A 20,615-nucleotide genomic window follows, 5' to 3' on the forward strand; every position below is an offset into this window, starting at 1 on the left:
CTGGAGGGAATGGGGAACGGCTGATAAAGTATCTATTGTGCTAAGAGAACACTAAAAAATGACATTTTTAAGGCATAAAAGAAAAAAAAAAAAAAGGATCAAAATTATTTTACATCTTAAAGTTTTAATAGACTATATACAATCGTGCATTCATGCCGCCAATGGCATTTACATTCCATTTTATTATTTCTCTACCTTTACAGAAAATTCCCCATAATATCTCCCCCCTCCCAGGAATATAGACAGTGTACGCGGCCATGTAAAGCAATCGCATTGAGCAAGGGAGAAAGGCCGAGACCTCCTGAAAGGATTCTCCTAATTACTTTGGACAGGAAGAGGAATGACATGATTAGTTCCTGTAATGCAGAGAGGGGCAGGACACGAAGGAAGGGATCAATTCTACAAATAGGGAATAAGTGGGCTTGTTAGCATTTGCTGGCTCCTAAGCAAATACAGACAAAATCAAAGATGTAAAGCAAAACCTATGTCCCCTTAGTATATCTTTTTGTCATTTTAATACAATGCATAGGGAATCCATTTCTTTAATTCTGTAATCCCCAAATACTGTACAGGTGTGTCCTCATAGGCTGTGACTTCAGTCCCGCTGAATACATACAGTACTGTACATGCTGACTTTGGCTCCGGGAGAGAAGGAGGCGGAGCACTGCGATATGCATCATTGTGGCCCCTCCCCCTCATGCTTTGCTGGTATTGCAGGCTCTGTGTGGTGGAACAGGGCGGAGCAATGGCAAATTATGTCCACGTGGCCCCGCCCCCTGTGATAGACATGTATGTCTCCACCTGCTAAAACACCTGAATTATTGGTGACACCTTAAACCAGGGGCTAAACCAGAGTTACAGGCAAGTCCATTTGGAGGGTGGATATCGCTTATTTTGCACGGATCATGCACGGTAGCCAATCGTGCGCAACTTTGAGCAACTATGGGAGATTTAGATTTGTGGGTGTGACTGGGCAGCAACTACGCGCTCCTGCGCAGGAGAAGGGGATGTAGATGGTTTGTGTGCTATGCAAAGGGAAAACATGTGCAGAGGTCCCTTTGTTTTCAAACGGATCTTGCACCAAGGATAGAGCTGTGCAATGGCGCACTGGCGGCTACTTTCATAAGCGGTTGTATATTGCGGCCGACAGGAGTTTGACTTTGATCAGCCTCTTAGAGTTAGGAGTAAATCCAACTGGAAGGTGTAAGTTTTGCACCTTGGCAAAAACGTGCCAGAATTAGTACGGGATGCTGTCCTTTGCTGTTTTGTTCATGCATAACAGCGTAATTAATGTCGGCACACATGCGAAGAGTGGCGAGATGCCTCGCAAGCAAATTGCGTCGCGTCATGCAGCCCGCCCTTAATGTTGGGAGGGTGGTACTATACATCCTGGCTCAACTCCAATTCTCAGTGCTGAATACATGTAATGGGTATTTGCGTATGTAATGGGTATTTGCGTGCTGCATGTAAAAGCAGGCTGTAGTGAATGTGTATCTGAAAAATAAATATTGTGCATTGGGGAGATGTCAGCCAATCAGCTTCTAGCTGTCATTTATCTAGCACAGTCTATACAATGACAGTTAGGAGTTGATTGGTTGCTATGGACAATTTCTCCACTCTATTTCTCATGAAGGTTTGATACATTTCGAACTTTAAATGTATTTGCCCCTGAATGCAAATTGCTGACGGTTGAGAGCGCTGTTGCGCAGACTCCATATTGGAAACTCCAGGTGGCTTTCTTACCAAGTTGGCCGCCGAACCTAGTACAGCACATGCGCGGCGCCATCTTGTTTTCACTGTGTGAGGGCACCACAGTGGAGGATGCAAGTCTTCCACTCAGCTCTGTGAGACATGCGATATACTGCCTTAAGGCCCCCATACATCAGCAATTGATTGCAGCAATCGTGCAATTTGCAATCGATTGTGTATAAAAATCTTCCCCTTTTTCAATCGATTGCAGATTGCAGAATTGCCACAATTGATTGAAAAAGGGAAAGATTTTTATACACAATCGATTGCAAATTGCACGATTGCTGCAATCAATTGTTGATGTATGGGGGCCTTTTTACAACCATTATCTGCTGCAGGATACACAGACCGGCTGGTGAGCTGTATGACACCCTGCTCCGCTTCATAATCCTAATTTAGAGATTAGGTGTAACTCACATTCAGAACATTAAAAAACTATTTCCACCTCAAAAGCATACTTGCCTACCCTCCTGAAATGGTATGGAGCCTCCCAAAAATCTGGTGTCGCTCCCAACCCCCCGGAAGAGGGTGCAAGTCTCCCGGCCGGCGCAGCCCGCCTGCTCCCCCCGCTTGCGTCCGCTCCCACCCCCGCCAGCGTCACCACTTACCTGGTCAAAGTGGCTGGGTCGGGGGAGCTGATGACGCGATTCGCGCTGAATCGCGTCATCGTGGCCCCGCCGCCGGCTACACAACACCGATAATATATGCCTTGTGAAGTGGGGGCGGGGCCGCTATGACATCATGATGCAGCCACACCCCCTGTTCCGCCCCCAAAACGGGCCACGCCCCTTTCCCCCCACTGCAGTGCCGAGCTGGCTGCCTCCTCCCGGAAGAGGCCGCCAGTTTGTCGGCAAGTATGCTCAAAAGTGGCAAATCCTGATTAATCGAGTGAGTCTTGGTCTACGCGTTTCATAGAGATACAGTATCCTCTTCTATGGGCTTTAGTATCTCTTTTTAAAGACTGTAGAAGAGGACACATCCTTGGAACGTGTAGTACAAGACTCTCTTGATTTTGGTTCACCACTTCCCTCTACTGGCCCTGCCCCCAAACACGTAACATCCGACACACCACACCTTTGGGTGCAACAACGCTTCTGGCCGCAGGGTGCAGTTCCAGGCACCCTGCTAGCCAGATGCAGGAGCCGCGTGGTGCGTTTGGTGTTGCAGCACAAGATGATGCAAAGTTTCTACAGGCTGAGGGTAGGACTTTGCTAGTGTACGATCTTTCCTTGCTAATATAATACAATGAAACACAGCCCAGTGTCCCCTCCCTCATCATTCACTGAGGGCTCAAATTTGGAGAAAAGCTGACAAGCGTAAGTAGCGGTTATAAAGTGGGCAGAGGGCGTGACGGTTACTTTATACATAAATACGCAGTGCACCCCTTTAGGATCTTTGCAAACCTCACTTTTAATTTGCGGAGGCGTCTACCGAGAGTCACATTGCTCCTTGAATTGCGCTGGGCAAATAAGGTGTTTTTACAAGTCTATTCCGTGTTCCCCCTAAATAACCTCCTTCATTTTACTTCAGCGTTTCATTATTTTGCATCATTCAGAATATTATCCCACAGAGACGGAGTCCTTTCATGTAACTCGGTGAACGAGAGGCATTTGTTGCACATGTTCTCTCACTATGACATTGTTAGATCTTCTCCTTCTATTTTAGGAGGATTTCTAATGAAATGTAGAAAATGCCGCAATCATTTGTTACCATGGAGCTCTCTCAATGGCTAGATCACTGCCAACATCTACATGTCCCACTGACTGGTTTAATTCAGCTACGTTTAAAAGGATTTATCCATTTATGTTGGCTTTTTCTTTAGGGGTGAAATGTTCATATATACAGTGGCGGTTATCAAGGCTAGCAGGGCCGTCGCCTAGAGCGCAGTGCTGCCTGAACTCGCCACCATCGCACGGCCGGCTGTGGCGGAAATCCCCACCCTCTCGCTGGCGTTACTGAGGGTTGGAAGGGGGCACGGCCGTGCAGAGCAGGACGGCACATAAAAGCCTAGCGCCAGCCATGCGCATATATATATATATATGATATAGCCTTTCAATAATCATTTGTTAGATACTTTCCAGTGGAGTGTATCTAGCCCTGTACCTCTCATTCGTCTCTGCAGCAGTAGTTGTCATGGGCTGGATACTGTACATAGCTGGCGCCCATGCCCTTGTCATACACCAGATATCATTAAACTTTTTGCAAATATCAATCAATCTTGCAAATATCAACACTGTTGATATTTGCAAGATTGATGTGTTAGAAGAACCAAAACTCTGCAGGGGATGTACAGTAGTCACCATCCCGGTTCCAGAATCCCGATCGCCGGCATCCCAATTGTAAGTATTAGGGTTGGGGAACGGTCAGGTTAAGGGTTGGGGCTAGGCAGGAGGGGGTGGGAAGGTTAGTTTTAGGCATCAGGGGGGAGGGTTAGGCTGCGGGGAGGAGGGTTAGGCTGCGTTTCTAGTGGCCAGCCCCTGTCAGCACCCACAAACGGCTTCTCCTGTCACTCACTCTGTTGGGCAGTCTATGCGCAGCGAGGAAACGCTTCCCGAGCTTTCGTACTGGTTCACGCACGCGCACTGCGATTCATACACATGCGCAAAATATAAACATCGGCCAGCTACGAGCGAACGCTTCTTAGCGCCCTGGTCTGAATCAGGTCCTTGATTCTACTCGGAACCACAAAAGTGATCTGAGCCGGGACGCGATTTGGCTCAGAACGTGTGTATGGTTTTCAGGAAAACTGGAGCGCACAACTCTAACTCCTCATCCACAGTGATGTGGTTTGGGCCGGATTTGGCTGGGCCTGTGCCTATTATTGGGTCCTGATTTTTCCGTCAGCAATGTTGGTATGTATGACCTCAGGAGCTATTCTGTATGCATTACAAGTAAGGCACAAATGCCCTGTATAGTATAGAAAAGCGCTAGCAACTCAACAAGATGGGTCTAATTACGATATTAGGACGCAATAAAGGCCCCTACACACTAGACGATATTTTTCATGACTTGGGCTATTCCGACGCAACAGAACGACAAATCGTTCAAATAGTCAATTGTGTACGCATTATGGGCCTGATTCAGACCCGCTCACAAGCGCTATGCCAATCAGCTCCCAACTGTCATCTCACAGGCTGTGTTTGAAAAATGACAGTTGGGAGCTGATTGGCTGGCACCTTATCACTTTTCACTCTGTCTCCTAACACTGCTTAGTAAATAGAGCCCTAAGGGGCCCATTTATTAAGGATCGCATTTTGCAATGCGATCAGGGCATGCAGTACCGCCCATGATCGCATTGCAAAATGCGATCATACCGGCCGAATGTATGACTCGGCACATGCAGGGAGACGGGCTCCGAAAAGAGCCCGTCCCTGCGATGTGGCCGGAGCGCATTCCGGGCTGCTGCACATTCGCAGTCCCCGCGGACTGCACATGAGCGGCGCCCATTGCCGGCGGAGGGATCTGGAAGATCCCTCCGCTGGCTGAAATTCGGGTAAGTGCCCATAGGACATAGCGGCTAACGCTATCTTCAGATGGCGTTAGCTGCTGGGGTCAATATCGGGAATGCTTCGCATTCCCGATATTGATACATTTGGCAGCATCGCATCCCCCATAGAAACCTATGCGGGAGGCGGCTGCTGGCGGCAATGGAGGGATCGCAGCAGGTATCGGAGATAGCTGCTGCGATCCCTCCTTCATACATTCGGGGGATACTTAGTATTTGAGGTAAACCCCCGAAAACAGGTGTTTTCGGGGAATTTACCTCAAATGCACTTTGATAAATGGCCCCTTAGTGTGTGAGATGTACTGTATGCTTTTGAGTCTCACCTGTGACACATCTGATGCTCAGAAGGACCATGATACAGTAGTTGGATCTTTATAGATGTTGAGCATCATATAAGTAGTATATAAAAATATATTGCTTAATGGAATGCACAATGTACATATCATATTCATTTTTCACAGAAAAGCCTATAGAAAGTCAGCTGTAAAGTAATGAGTCCTAATTAATTTAATGCAGGCAGTAAGACATGAATATTAATTATTAGCCTTCTAAGCATGAATTAATGATTGTACATAGCATTTCACTTCAGAGCTGCCAGTGCATCACCAGTCCTAATTTATCACAGATCACATACAGTATGGAGTCGGGGAATGCGCTTCCTTTTAATGTTGTTTGCTGTAGCCTCAAGCCCTGAGGTAAAATATCATTTTTAGTCAAAAATACCCCAAAAATCTTTATTTTCAGGATCAAGTGGTTTATATTTCATTGCTTCCTAATAGTCGCTCGTCACTATTTAGCGCTGCAAGTCTCTTAAGAAAGAATTGCTTTCCAGTCCAATCTTGTGGTTCCAAAGCACAAAAAGTTATTTATGTCATCAGGGAAAGATTTAACAATTAGAACAAAAAGCAATTAAAAATAGTACAAGCCGATACGTACGCATGCGCAACTGGTCCCAGTATGCAGTCCTTCAATCCTGAATCCTGCGGTCACCCAATATGGAGAATGACTCAACACTGAGACCAGCACACAGCATATATACCTTACAGGTTACAAGGATAACAAAGGGACAAGTTGACAGGTTTTCATTGGTTCTTGCATCTGGTCAATCTGGTCATTGGTCAGTTCATATGGTGTCATCAGGGGTATGGCTTAGTTTTCCAACAGCTTCTTTGTGTAGCTTCCCGCCGAAGAACTAGTTAAAACTGGCTACAGACACTGCATACAAGTAATAGCATTCTAACCAATAACTCCCTATCATCCATAACTAGCGAACGCAAGAATCCTTCGCCGATAGAAACGGATGTCTGCAAATAAATAGGGATTTAGTACGATACCAAACATGACATGTCCACTGTATTCTGAGCCTTAGATCTCTTTTAAGTACATATTACATCATAATTATTAGCTAACAAATACAGTTAATAACTCTGGTTATTAACTATAATGTGTGGGAACCCTTTTATGTATACGTTCGCATATGTGCGTCTGTATATTGAAATAGCAAATGTGAGTAGGTATGTATGTGAATATGCATATGAGCGTCTATGTGTACGTATGTGGATACACATACGAGCGTCTATGTGTATGCATATATGTATATGTGTGTGCATTATGTGCATCATTATGTGCGTGTTATGGAATCGCATTTGTGTGCATTGGATTGCGCCGACGCAAAGTAGCGTCGTGGTAACACATCGTCAGACCATAGACAATTAGATCGTCAGATAATAATTGCAAGCGATCAGATCAATTATTTGACTTTTACAATTTGAATGGTTCTATGTAAAGACAACAATACATTTGTATATAGTTACTGAAATGGATGGCACAGTCTATACACAGTACGTGGTCCTATCATTTCTGGGCGCTGTATGTATTACTGTAAGTTCGTATTTTCTCTCCATGTCTATGTGTGTTTCATAGAGTTGATTTCAATCGGTCAACTGTCTGTGCAATTGAAATAGCCCACAACACAGCGGAGGAGGGGGTATGTGTGCAGTCTCCATGCAGGACCCCCACCATGACCAAGCACATGAAAATGACGCCAGTGCCATTTTACCCAGTTATTTCTTTATTGGCGGCCACAAGATAAGATGTACAATTGGTGCAGGGTGCGCGGTACGGGGCCCCCCTGACTAAGGAGCCTGTGTACACCATACACTCTGCACCCAATATAGATAAGCCAGGGTCTCATAGGATGAGCTCATCTTACTTAAGGTGCAGCTTTGGCTATAGTCATATCTAAAGACCAGAGGTGCCAGGAGAGGGGTGGACAAAAAGTACCCAGGCCCCCATATATGCGGCTGCTATGCCTCCATTGGAGCGTGCTGCCGCAAACTGGTGATCATTTCTACAAAAGAAGCCGCCCGATGGGTCGTGGCAATGCCCGAGTTCACCATGCCTGCACCCACCCAGCAGCGGGTCCCATGGGATCTGTCAGTGTCCTTGCCCAAGACACAAAAAGAATATGCTAATCTTCAGCCAGTCTGTAGGGTTCATCCAATATTATAATCCTAGAGACTGTCGGGTTGTGAAGAGAACCGATACTGGGCCCGATTTAGCACGGATCGCAATTGCATGCACGCATACAGGAATCCATTGTAGAGTGAGTGACAGGCCGCGAGCGTTGGGGGGGGGGGGGGAGAGGTTGGAGAAACGCAGGCGTGGCTGTCCGTTTGAACGCCATTGCATGGGGATGCCAAAATTAGCCATTGTGACGGTATACGCCATTTGTGTACTCACTGCTTGCGACGAGAATTGCAATTTCGGAGACTGCCCAGACCTGCTGTTATTGTGCATGGGGGGCTGATGTACTTCGATGTACCCACCCTAAGATCATCGAGATGGTTTGTACATCTTTCAGCTTGTTCGAGCTTAAATGTTAAATGGCTACCTTGTAAATTATTTTTAGAATATTTTTCCATATGAATGGTGAATTTGTACATCAGCGTCATACATCGGAATGTGCGCTGTTCAATTACGAAAAGCAGAAAGAATACTATGCAATGTAGCCATTTAAGCTGGACAGGCAGAACTGGTCAATTTCCATTACCAGCAAAAATAAGATCTTCAAATTTACATAATGTTCTGTATCTTTGAGACGGGTTTGATCAAAATTTGATTCCGTCAAACTCTACCAATTCAATCAGACGTCAAATCAACTCATTTGAGCACCTGAGTGCGTAAAACATTTAGCAAGTTGAGCTGTACTTGTCACTGATGCTCCTACCAACCAGGATGGTCCAGCAATTTTAAGTAAGACCCCAAACATGTTAGGATGTTGTTTTTGAGCCACACCTATGTAGAGGTCCTGCTTTCTGTATGCCCCATCACAATGTGGTGGAGAAAAAGCTGGTAATATGTGGTTGTCACATTAAAGGGGGCCGAGAACTGCCACGGGTCCGGGCCAATCCCCCTCAAATAGAAAAAAAAAGATAAATAGCACAGGGGGCACCGATGCCTGCACAGGGGGGAGGGGGGGTAGGAGGGGCTGGACTGGGCTCTGTTAAAATTGTTAACAAGAAGAAGTCAAGAGGTAAAATATATATTTTTGCTGACGTTTCAAGTGTGAGAATCTGTGGGTCTGATTCAGCAAGGAACACAGGGGTACAGACGCACGCACCCGGCCGCTGCGAGAATATGCTACTGAATGCATACGCACGGCAATCGCAGCAGAATAAGCAGACGCCCAGCACTACATAATACCACCCACTTCCCTTTACTTGCGTCCTCCATACCTGGCAAGACAGCGGAAACATCGGTACCATCGAACCCATATGCACAATAGTGGTTGACCTGACCCTCCCGCAGACATAGCGAGACTCCCTGTGTGCAACTAGACCTCAGGCTGCCTCCGCCGCGCACGGGCTAAATTATGCACGCCCTTGAAATACCGTCCAAATGCACAGGCACGCCTGACCACTCCCCCGTCACCACCCACAAACGGCACTTCCTGTCAATCACTTGTCCCTGGGGCTGCGGACTCCCTGCGTATGCATACGCCATCGACTGGCCGGTTGGTACTTGCGCACTGCGATGCATACGCAGAGCAGAACCATCGACCGACTGTGGGCGTCTGCATCTGTGCGTTCCTTGCTGAATCAGGCCCTGTGTTCTGTATAAAAGATTTTGACCTGGATGAAGATGAAGTTTGTTACAATAAAGCAAGCTAAATGTGTTGTCTGATTCTGAATTGGAGCAAAGCAAAAAAATAAATAAAATACAAGTAACTTTGCACCTGGACAGCCCATTGTGCACTGCTAGGGGGCAAATACATTTATTTTATTATCTTTACATGCAGGGTAAATACAGGCTGCTTCTGCATGTAGCCCACACTTGCTGAGCAGCTTTAGATTTAGATCTGAGTTAGGATCCGCTCCTCTCAAATCTACCTCGGTGCACATTTCACATCCCCCTGCAGTGAAACATGGTTTTACCAAGGTACTGTACAAAGGGCTTGATTCGCTACCGATTATAACTGCGAGTACGCACACAATCGGACGATTATTGCTTTCGACATATGCATCTCTCGTGCACGAACACTCCACTGCGATCGGGACTGCAATCGCAGTGGCTACGCAGACCCATCGCAGACTGATTGACAGGAAGCACCGTTTAGGGGAGGTGGGCGAAAGGCAGGCGTGCCAGTGCGTTTGAACGCTGTTGCATGGGCGTGCATTAATTAGCCGCTGCGATGCCATATGCAGCTCGGGCTTTCACTGCGTGCGATGAGGTCAGCGATTTCTGAGTAAGGTCAGAGCTTGTACAAGTGTGCGTGAGGCTGCGATGGTACTCAGTGTTACCGATGGTTTTGCAGTCTTGCTAAGTATTACAGATGTGTGTAAGGTCCTTATGTTGTGTTGCGACGGCAGAACGATCGCAGTGGATTAGCATACTATCGCAGTGAGACTGCGTGCATAATCGCTATTGCAATCGCAGTTGTGATCGGTAGTGAATCAGGGCCAAAGTTACTTGTTTTTATTGCTTTGCCTCCAACCTAGAAACAGCCCTACTGTGCTTATCCAGATAGAACATTGGCAAGAAAAACATAACTGTTTGTGAAGATTGCATATAGTTTTTTAGGGATCCATGTGGAGAGATTTACAACCAGGAGTGGAGTGTAGAGTCTTGAAATAAAGCAAAGAGGATGTTTATTTTCTTTTATTTTGTTTGTATAATATTTTTGTTAATGAGACGTTCAGAAGAACATGTGTCACATCAAATAAAGCACATTACAATATGGAAAGTCAAAACAGAGAGAGAATTCAACACAATAGTGGCAAAATAATAAAGATATAAAGGGACACCGGAGGAAAAACAGGGTGTCCTCAGAAGAAAGTTGCCCATCAATGATTTTAAAAGAGACTCTTTAATTGAATCCTAACAAGTGAGACTTGAGGGGTGTGAACTGGAGAAAGATTCACTGACTGTAAAATATAAACAAATAATGAGAAAAAAATTGTTGCAAATGTATCTGAGCCCTTGCAGGAGTGTTGTCAGGGAGAAGAGAAATCCCTTCCCTCCCTGCAGACCCTTGCTGAGAGGGGGTAAACGAGAACAAAAAGTTTTAGAACAACCCTTCAACATTTAACTTCTTAACGTCAAACAAAAAAAAATTAAATGTTGGACAATTCTGAGTTTCTGGATAATTGGTCTTCAGTTCAGTAGGAAATTGGTTCTGCTTAATGCCGTAGTAATGTCAGAGGATACTACAGAGCATTACTATATTATAATATTAAATATGCAGAAGAAAATGATCAAGTAGGAGCGGAATCCTGCGATGAAGCCATCAGAGCGCTGGGATTGTTTGGAACTCTAAAGGAGGCATTGGAGACAAATATCTAAATCTTTAGCCCATAACAAGCAGGTGCATGATTAGACGGAGTACTAGAAAAGCACTGACAATGAGACTCATATGTAAAGCTAATGTCTAGGACCTTCAACAGAAACACTAACAATTTTGTTGAGAATCAGTATGAGGCACTAAATCACTCCAAAAGCTCTGGAAAGTGAGTATAATAAGCAAGCCAGTGAGGTGATGGCTTTACTAGGGAACAAGATGCCCATCCCGAGAAACAGTGGGAGACTATTGTTACACAGGTTCTACCAAAGAAAAATATTTGCGAGACAAAAGATTCAGCACTCGCAGATGATTCTGATGATTTATTTATTAACAGTTTCTCATATAACGCAGCATATTCCATTGCGCTTTACAATATGAAAGAACATTAATAGAACAAGACTGGGTTGTAAGAACCAGACATAAAACGTAAGAGGGCCCACAAGCTTATAATCTATAGGGACATAAGTGTTGATACACAAGGATAGGTGCTACATATTGCAAATTGGTCCAGCAAGATTGCAGAGGTTCTTGGTGGGCTGTATGATCCAGTCACACTAGAAAGTTGGCCTAGGGTCAGGAGGATGTGAACGAAAATTCTATGTGTGAGGTTATGTGTGGACTGTGATGTAATTGGATATGGAAGCTATGAAGGTTATGTGGTCGTTTCTGGAATCTGATAAGCTTGTCTGAAGAGGTGAGTTTTCAGGGAACGCTTGAATGTTTGGAGACTAGTGGAAAGTCTTATTGTGCGTGGGAGGGCATTCCACAGAGCTGGTGCAGCCCAAAAAAAGTCGTGTAACCGTTAATGGGAGCAAATAATGCGTGGGGATGAGTTACTGTATCAGTGGGAATCAGTCAATCTCTGAGAGAAAGGCCTACAAAAAAGTTTCATGACACGGACCACAGCAGTAGGTCCAGAAACCACTCTAAAGAAGGACACATCTGGGTACGACAGTGAATGCGATGAAGTACAGATGAGTGTGGTCAATAAGAATCCTCACCATGATTGATGAGAAAAGGGTGCCTGATTTGTCGAGGGAAGAGGTTGATAATCTGTTTACCTCTGGTCATGGATGACATATGCAGATTGCAATAACCAGAAAAAAAAAAGGCTTCTAAAGCAGAAAACAAGGAAAACACATTGCCTATGAAACCCCTAACACCCATCAAACATCAGAATGGGTTCTTGTTGTGTTATAGAGTTCCCGCTGCATCAAGCAAACCCCTAGCTTCTGATCTTCTGGAAATGCAAAGACCATGGAAGGAGCACATATCATGGGCCGTTCATGGGGATATAATTTCCATGCCTAAATTCATTGCAGTTCTTCTGTTTGGAAACAAATCTTTCAAGGGAGGAACCCATCACAGACCAGGCATCCATGCTACAGTTTGCAGTTACCCCCATGGCATAAGCCAAGATGCAAAGAGAGACCAAACAACTTGGATACAAAGTATAGTATTCTGTTCTAACGCCAGCAATTAGTCTAAATGGACTAGTGATAAATGTACAAATTTCAAAGATCCAGTCCGAAAAGAGTGGAAGCAATGTGGAAAATAAGACCCTGGGATGAGAGACGAGAGCTTCTTCACTGCATATTTCATAGAGAGGAGGAATTTAATTTCCAGACTCTGTTTTTACAAATGAAAAGCTGAAGCTAAACAAAGCACTGACAGAAAACCTGCTACTGTACCTGAACTAATTACCTAACTGTGGTCCTGATTCAGGAGTGCAGGCAAGTGCAGTGCTGATCGCAGATTTCCAATTATCGGGAATCTGCGCGTGCGCAGGACCCAATCTGCAAGTGTGCAGAATGGGTCCAGCGTAGTCACACGCAGATCATTCAGTGCTTTTTCTTGATTGACAGGCATTTAAGGGGCAGGGATGGCCAGCATTCTCAGAAACGGGGGCGTGTCCATCCCGTTTTCCAGAAGTGGCAAGCCCAGGATCAGTGTCGATCAACACAGTGTCCTGGCCTCGCAAGCCGGCCAGCCTGAGTAAGCTGAGGCTTACTCAGCTGGCTGGTGGCCCGGCTCCATCCACCATCGACCAGATGGTCGCCATGGTGATCCCAGCCTGCGACCTCCGTCGCAGTGCTGGGATCGCAAATGCAGCAGGGGGTGTCATACACTTCCTGATTAATTTGCATTTCAGCAAGGATGTAATTGCAAAGCTGCCTGTGTGCTGCTTTGCAATTTTTGCAGAATCACCCCCTGTATCTACAGTTGGAGCAGCATCAACACTGGAATAGCTTTGTTCTGCCTTGTAAGCATAACCATGCTTGGGCACAGGTGACTTAATTAGTACCTCAGTCTTTTCATTTAACCATCAGTGCTCAACCATGAATATCCTTAAAACATGGACCGTTAGGGTGCCTTGAGGACCGAATTTGGGAACCACTGATCTAAGCTAACATTTCAAAAGATGGAGCTAATATCTTGTAAACCCTGGCCTATCACTATGGGATAGTTTAGGATAGAGCTGGGGTGAAGGTTAGAAATACTAGTTCCTGTGTAGGCGGGGCCATCAACAGGGGACCATTTAGCCAATCTGATATAAAGAAACTGTCCCATCAGGGTATACTATTGCCATGAAAGGCTGTATGTCAGGACTGCGACTATTTCAGTACATAAAGATAGATTACTTTTTCCAAAGTTCCTTTATGGTCGTTGGAGGAGCTATCCTGCTTGCTGGCGTTCTTCACATACAGGGAATAGAGAGTTAAAGTGATCATCTGTTTCCAAGGTGTTGTCAGGTTGTGGGATTCCTAGATTGCTCATTATTTCAAACCTGATTCCATTTGGGTCACATGTTCTGAACTTCCTATGGATCACAGACCTCTAGTATAAAGCCCGTTACTAACTGTGTCTCAGTGTCTGTGCAACGTTACTTTCAGGTCTTTCTTGGACTCCTGCCAGATCCCTGCTGTGTCTGTGGGTTGCTGTGGAATTTGCTATATCTCCGCTCATGTTCCAGCTAAACTTCTGATGCCAGTTACCAACCGCACTACAGAGCTCAGCATAGCCATTGCACCATTACAGTTATCATCACCGCATCGTGGGGATCAACCCCGTTCCGGATTCTAGTCACGCTGCAGAGCTCAACCCTGTTCTGGAACCACACCGCTTCACAGGGCTCAACCCTGCTTCAATCTTCATTGCATCGCGGGGCTCAACCCCGCTCCGGATTCTAGTTACACCTCAGGGCTCAACCCTGTTCCAGAACCATCCCACTTCACAGGGCTTAACCCTGCTTCAACCTCATCGCATCACAGGGCTCAACCCTGCTCCGATCTCACCGCGTCACAGGGCTCAACCCTGCTCCGACCTCACCGCATCACAGGGCTCAACCCTGGTCCGATCTCACTGCATCACAGGGCTCAACCCTGCTCCGACCTCATCGCATCACAGGGCTCAACCCTGCTCCGACCTCACCGCATCACAGGGCTCAACCCTGCTCCATCTTTCACCGCATCACAGGGCTCACTCTGCTCCGGATCTCCATCACTACAGGGTTCCACCCTGGTGAAGCTCCTCTATACCATCCTGAGGTGTTAGCCTCATACTGGACTCGGGGTTCCCTACCATATTAACTTTTTGTGTTAAAGACTCTATGGGGGGTTTTCTCCTATATTCATTATTGCTTATTATTATTTATTTATTTTATTTATTATCAGTTATTTATATAGCGCACACATTTTCCGCAGCGCTTTACAGAGATTATTTGGCCATTCACATCAGTCCCTGCCCAGTGGAGCTTACACTCTATATTCCCTATCACACACACACACATACACACTAGGGGTAATTTTGTTAGGAGCCAATTAACCTACTAGTATATTTTTGGAGTGTGGGAGGAAACCGGAGTACCCGGAGGAAACCCACGCAAGCACAGGGAGAATATACAAACTCCACACAGTTAGGGCCGTAGTGGGTATCGAACCAACGACCTCAGTACTGTGAGGCAGTAACGCTAACCATTACACCATCTGTGCTGCTTATGTGAACCTCAGTGTTGTTGAGACTTTATGTGAGACGCTGCTATTATATTTCTCCTGTGAATAAATTCTATTTACTTTTATTCTGTGCTATCGAGATTTCATGAAAAGATCATTCCTAAAGCCACCCCAGTTTATTGTGCCTCCCAGGAGTCTCAAGTGTCAGCAGCTGTGACACTGTACTTGGTCTGCAACAATGTTTAGGCAGGTGGAATGTGTCAAAGTAGCATCCACATGAATGCCAGGACCGAAAGTTTCCCAGCAGATCAAACATTTGCAGCAAGCTGTGATGCTCTGTGGGTTCTGACACCTTTCTATCATAGCCACCATTCACTTTTTCAGCAAAGAAGCTCTTCTGAGGGTTCGGACCAGAAGAGCTGCAGTAACCTCTCTCCCACAAGCATCGATGAGCCTTGGGCGCCCATGACCTTGTTGTCAGTTTACCGGTTGTCCTTCCATGTTCCACTTTTGGTAGGTACTAACCACTGCATACTGGAACACCCAACAAGACCTGCCGTTTTGGAGATGCTCTGACCCGCTCATCTAGCCATCACAATTTGGCTTTTGTCAGAGTCACCCAAATCCTTCTGCTTGCCCATTTTTCTGTCTCCCACACATCAACTTCAACAACTGCCTAATATATCCCACCCCTTGACTTTTGCCATTGTAATGAGATAATCAACTTTATTCACTTTACCTGTCAGTGTTTTTAATGTTATGGCTGATTGGTGTGTTTGTGTCTGTGAGGGAGGAGTGAATGGACAGTGGTGAGTAAGGGACAAGGCTGGGAGCCAGGAATCAGCCAAGAGATGGCTTGACTGGGGTAATGTGAGGGGGGGCTGCTCGAAAGGTCCTATATACTAATGTGTATAAGCTATATATACTCATACAAAAAGGGCTGCAGTAGACATCCGGTTCAATTAAATAAATATATATATTTTTGAAGGCACAATCATACCTGTAATCTTTATGGCAGTTTTACATGAATAGAAAAGTTTCACTTCAACCGGTTTCTTGCACACCGTGGAATACAGTAAAGCGACGCCGGGTTACCAGCAGTTGTTGTCTCTTTCCTGGCTGAATATTATTCTACCTAACAGACTGATATGAAAGATGCAAAAGGTGTTTCTTTTGCCTTTGACCAGAACAATGTGAGAGTCCATGTCTTAGATACCAAAACCGTTCTTTAAATAAAAAAGTCCACTCATTCTGTACTAATATCTTACTGGAAGTGAACATTCCACCCTTAATAGGGAAAAAAATAAATTTGAATTTTAAATGCGATAAACACTAAAAAACTCTGTAAATTAAAGATGACACCTGCTCGTTAAAACAGTTTTAAATAAATACCATTTAACCACTGGACTATACAATAGTACATTAAATAGTTCCTCAATTATTCTCTTGCGGATTGGATTAACACTAGTAAAGCCAATGAACAATTATGTTTAACGTTGCTCGCACTGCAGTTTATGGCCGAGGATTATGACATCCTAGTAACAGAGAGGCGTCTGTGTTCTGCAAAGTCTTTATACAAACGCATTGCTCTTGTCATCACTTACTGACACGTATTTAAGAGATCCTAAGAGGCAAGGGGGTGATGCGAGAGTTACGTTCCAGCCTACTGCAGCCTCACAGTTAGCAACCGTCTTTCCTAAAGAACTGCAGACAAGCACTTAGCAGACTAGATGTGAGCTGGATGCAAACGACGCTTCATTGTAGAAGCCACCCTGCTGGCTGTATGTAAATATACCTGCAGACTGAAAACCTCAGGCTTCCCACGCATTGTCATACCAGTGACGAGTAAAGCCACCAGCAGCATCTCTAAGCTGGTAGCCACAGAGCTGTACAGTTGGGACCTTTGCATTTAGCACACCGAGACTAAACTGCCTCTCATCTGAAAAGAAATGTTTGCCTCTATCTGGTACGCCAAGAAGCTGGGGCGCCGCTTCGTCCATAACGCCAGGAAAGCCAAACTACAAAAGGTACAAACTAGGTTGCAAATGCATTTATAAACCAGTCTGTAATTTTGTTATTTTGTTTATATATATATATATATATATATAAATTTATTTGGTTCTTTCGATAGTGTTTGAGTATAAATGTTTATCATTCCTTCTTTTTTTTGTTTGTAAGAATATACATTTTCTGCAAATCCAATTTCTGTACCACTTCTGACTCCTGGAAGAATAACTACTGTGCAAAGAAAGCTCAGATGATCCCAGTTGATCCTATTCTGTTGTGTGGATCCCAGTTGATCCTATTCTGTTCAGTGAATGATGTTATCCATCGCTTGTCTCTAGGCTGTACATTTTTATAGGTGTATCAGTATTTGTGCTCAATGTATTATTATTGAAAGCAACAGATATCAATTGTATAAGTTGCACTGCAATATTTGGCCACACTACTTGTGCACTGCAATATTTGGCCACACTACTTGTGCACTGCAATATTTGGCCACACTACTTGTGCACTGCAAGACACCTTTCTAGGCAACTTGCTTCCTCATTGCCATTTACTTTGGTCTATATACAGTAGATAATCTTATTTTTACTATTATACAGTAACTATGGATCTTAACATTGTTATTTGTTTACCTGCCGACTGCGCCAATCGGACAGGTCCCAGGTTTTAGAGAGAATTTTTAAATGTCCCTATTTTTTTACTATTGTTAAAGTGCACAACACACAATGCTTTTTTCCTGCCTCTTAGCTATGATACCTACCATATATACTTATTTACTGGGCATTATAATTTAGTTGAGAAATCATGAGCTCATTTTAGAGACCCACGGTGCTTGGAGATAGTGTCTCAGCCGCAAAGTTTCCCTGGAAACTATATAAAATTGCTGGTAACTACTGAATGTATTAGCTGTTATGCAACATTCACATCTGCAAACTTTAAAATAATCCTTAACTTAAGTTTGTGTTATGTATCTACTGTACCATGACTCTTTGTTGCATTAAGGAACATTGAGTTAAATATCCTAATACAGTATCTAAATGAAATCGATTATTTTAGCAAAGTGTTCTCATCTTCAGCACTTAGATGCTTCTGTTACACTGGTGTCAGAAACTGCCAACTACACAAGAATCATTCAGATTACTGTAGCACTTATACATGGCATGATACTCTGTTACTGTACAATGCAATGGAAAAACATTTTACTGGGAGAAAAAACTTTACATATCTGTGCCATCTAGAAGAAATCAGTGTACAGACTAAAGCCAAGAGTGTGTATTTGTAATAAGATACCAAGCATTGCAATAGCGCTGTTACACACCTGTACAATCCTGAGACCCCCGAATGAGGATGTTACCATTTCAATAGTATATTCCTGCGTTGTATCTACTTCTGCATCTAAGGACATGGCTGAACTGGTGGACATTAAATCTTACTGATATTTACACCCTTATTGATAACTAGGATCAATGTGATTTCATGTATTCTTTGAATTACAAAAACAATTCTTTATTTATAAGATGCCGCTGTGTCACCGTGGCACCTTACAGGGACAACTTCAATAGTATAAGCAAATAATGTAATATGAAAAAAGGCATCATACAGTGATATGTCAACATGTGAAATGCCAACATTCTGCGCAGACCGGCAGCAGAGAGTTAGGGTTACACTGCGGGGGGGGGGGGGGTTAGGGTTAGACAATGGGAGGGGTATGGCTAGGCTGTGGGTGGCGGGGAGGTTAGGGTTAGACAACAGAAGGGGAGGGGTTGAAATAGGCTACAGGAGGGGAGGTTGAGATTGGACACTAGGGGGAGAGATAGGGGTTAGGCACTAGGGGGAGGGTTAGGGGTTAGGCACTAGGGGGAGGATTATGGGTTAGGCACTAGGGGGGAGGGTTAGGGGTTAGGCACTAGGGGGAAGGGTTAGGGTTAGGCACTACGGGGAGGATTAGGCACTAGGGATGGTTAGGCACTAGGGGAGGGTTAGAGGTTAGGCACTACGGGGAGGGTTAGAGGTTAGGCACTAGGGATTTTTAGGGGTTAGGCACTAGGGGGAGGGTTAGGGGTTAGGCACTAGGGGGTGGGTTCGGGGTTAGGCACTAGGGGGGAGGGTTAGGGGTTAGGCACTAGGGGAGGAGGGTTAGGCACTAGGGATGGTTAGGGGTTAGGCACTAGGGGGAGGGTTAGGCACTAGGGGGGGTTAGGCACTAGGGGGAGGGTTAGGGGTTAGGCACTAGGGGAAGGGTTAGGGGTTAGGCACTAGGGGAAGGGTTAGGGGTTAGGCACTAGGGGGGAGGGTTAGGCACAAGGGGAAGGGTTAGGGGTTAGGCACTAGGGGGAGGGTTAGGGTTAGGCACTAGGGGGGAGGGTTAGGGTTAGGCACTAGGGGGGAGGGATAGGGGTTAGGCACTAGGGGGGAGGGTTAGGCATACTCACCACTGGAAGTGCCTTTGAATTTACCAGAAGTTGTCATCAGGTGATCGTCGGACCCGGAAGACACCGCTGGAGCAGCTACATTCTAATTATGTCAGCATTTCATCAGTGTCAACCTAGTAAATGTTGACCTGGTCAATGTTGACACTGCTAGCGTCTTGACATGTCGCATGCCGACATAGTGGCCATGTCAACATAATGAATGTCGACAAAATGTTTTATACTCCTCTTGATAGCTTTCCAAGGGGATGAGAGGTGAACTGAGAAGAGATGAGGAGAGATGACAGAGGCCATGAGCTAATAGTATGAGGAGGGCTGTTGGGCTTAAATAAACAGGTGCATTTTCAGGTAACGTTTTAACCCCTATAAACATCTCATCGGGCAGAAGAGCGAGTACCAGAGGATGGGAGGATCACGGGAGAAGTCATGGATGTTGGAGTAGGACGAGGCAATCAGCAGGGAATGTGATTGCATGTGAGGTTACGTCACAGATCTAGTTATTAGATGATCCATTAACATAGGTGATCCGATCGGTGGAGGTGGCGGGGGGCCCTCTGAGTAAATGGGTCCCAGGCCAAGTGCCTTCAACCTGGCTCTGACTGGCGGGCTCCCTTTAGTTGGGGACAAAGTTGTCTATGCTTTGGGCTGCCTCTGTACAGAGGAGAAGGTTTAGAAGCAAATGCCTCATTAATATAAGGGAATGGACATGTTAAATTAGATAGAAGATTTACTCCATTTATTTATTTTGCAAATAAGGCACATTATAGGCAACCTAATTAACCATATGGAAGGGTTCTTTACTGTAAGTAGATTAAGCTGTGAAAATCCTTACCACACAAGGCGGTGACGAGTCTAGCAGAAAAATGAGGTAGGTTTATTAAAAAGTCTAAAAATAAAAAAAGGGGAGGAGTTGCCTATACTGCCAATCAGATTCCAGCTATTATTTTCTATATTGTCCTAGATAAATTATAGCTGGAATCTGATTGGTTGCTAATAACAACATCTCCACTGCACTGTGGAAGCTTTAGTTAATCTACTCTGATACCTGTAGCCATTTTGGGGATCAGGAAGAAAAGCTGTATTTTTCCTTAGGGTGCCAAACATTGAAAAATTTGTTTTGTCCTTCTCTG

At 44.9% G+C, this 20,615-nt stretch overlaps 1 protein-coding gene across 4 annotated transcripts in view; it reads left to right on the forward strand.

Moving 5' to 3' along the window:
* DLG2 (discs large MAGUK scaffold protein 2) overlaps positions 1–20,615 on the forward strand; it is a 1,239,761-nt gene that overhangs the window by 495,476 nt on the left and 723,670 nt on the right. For 2 of the 4 annotated variants that reach the window (XM_088479799.1, XM_088479801.1), the window contains exon 1: positions 16,841–17,076. The exons of the other annotated variants lie outside the window; for them this stretch is intronic. In XM_088479799.1, the coding sequence (XP_088335925.1) occupies positions 16,999–17,076 (78 nt within the window). In that variant the 5' untranslated portion in view covers positions 16,841–16,998. Of the gene's footprint in view, positions 1–16,840; positions 17,077–20,615 lie in introns of those variants that run through there. 4 annotated transcript variants of the gene reach the window in all.

The sequence above is a fragment of the Taudactylus pleione genome, unplaced genomic scaffold (assembly GCF_031769625.1).
Source record: "Taudactylus pleione unplaced genomic scaffold, aTauple2 ptg000245l, whole genome shotgun sequence".
In the NCBI taxonomy this organism is placed as follows: Eukaryota; Metazoa; Chordata; class Amphibia; order Anura; family Myobatrachidae; genus Taudactylus; species Taudactylus pleione.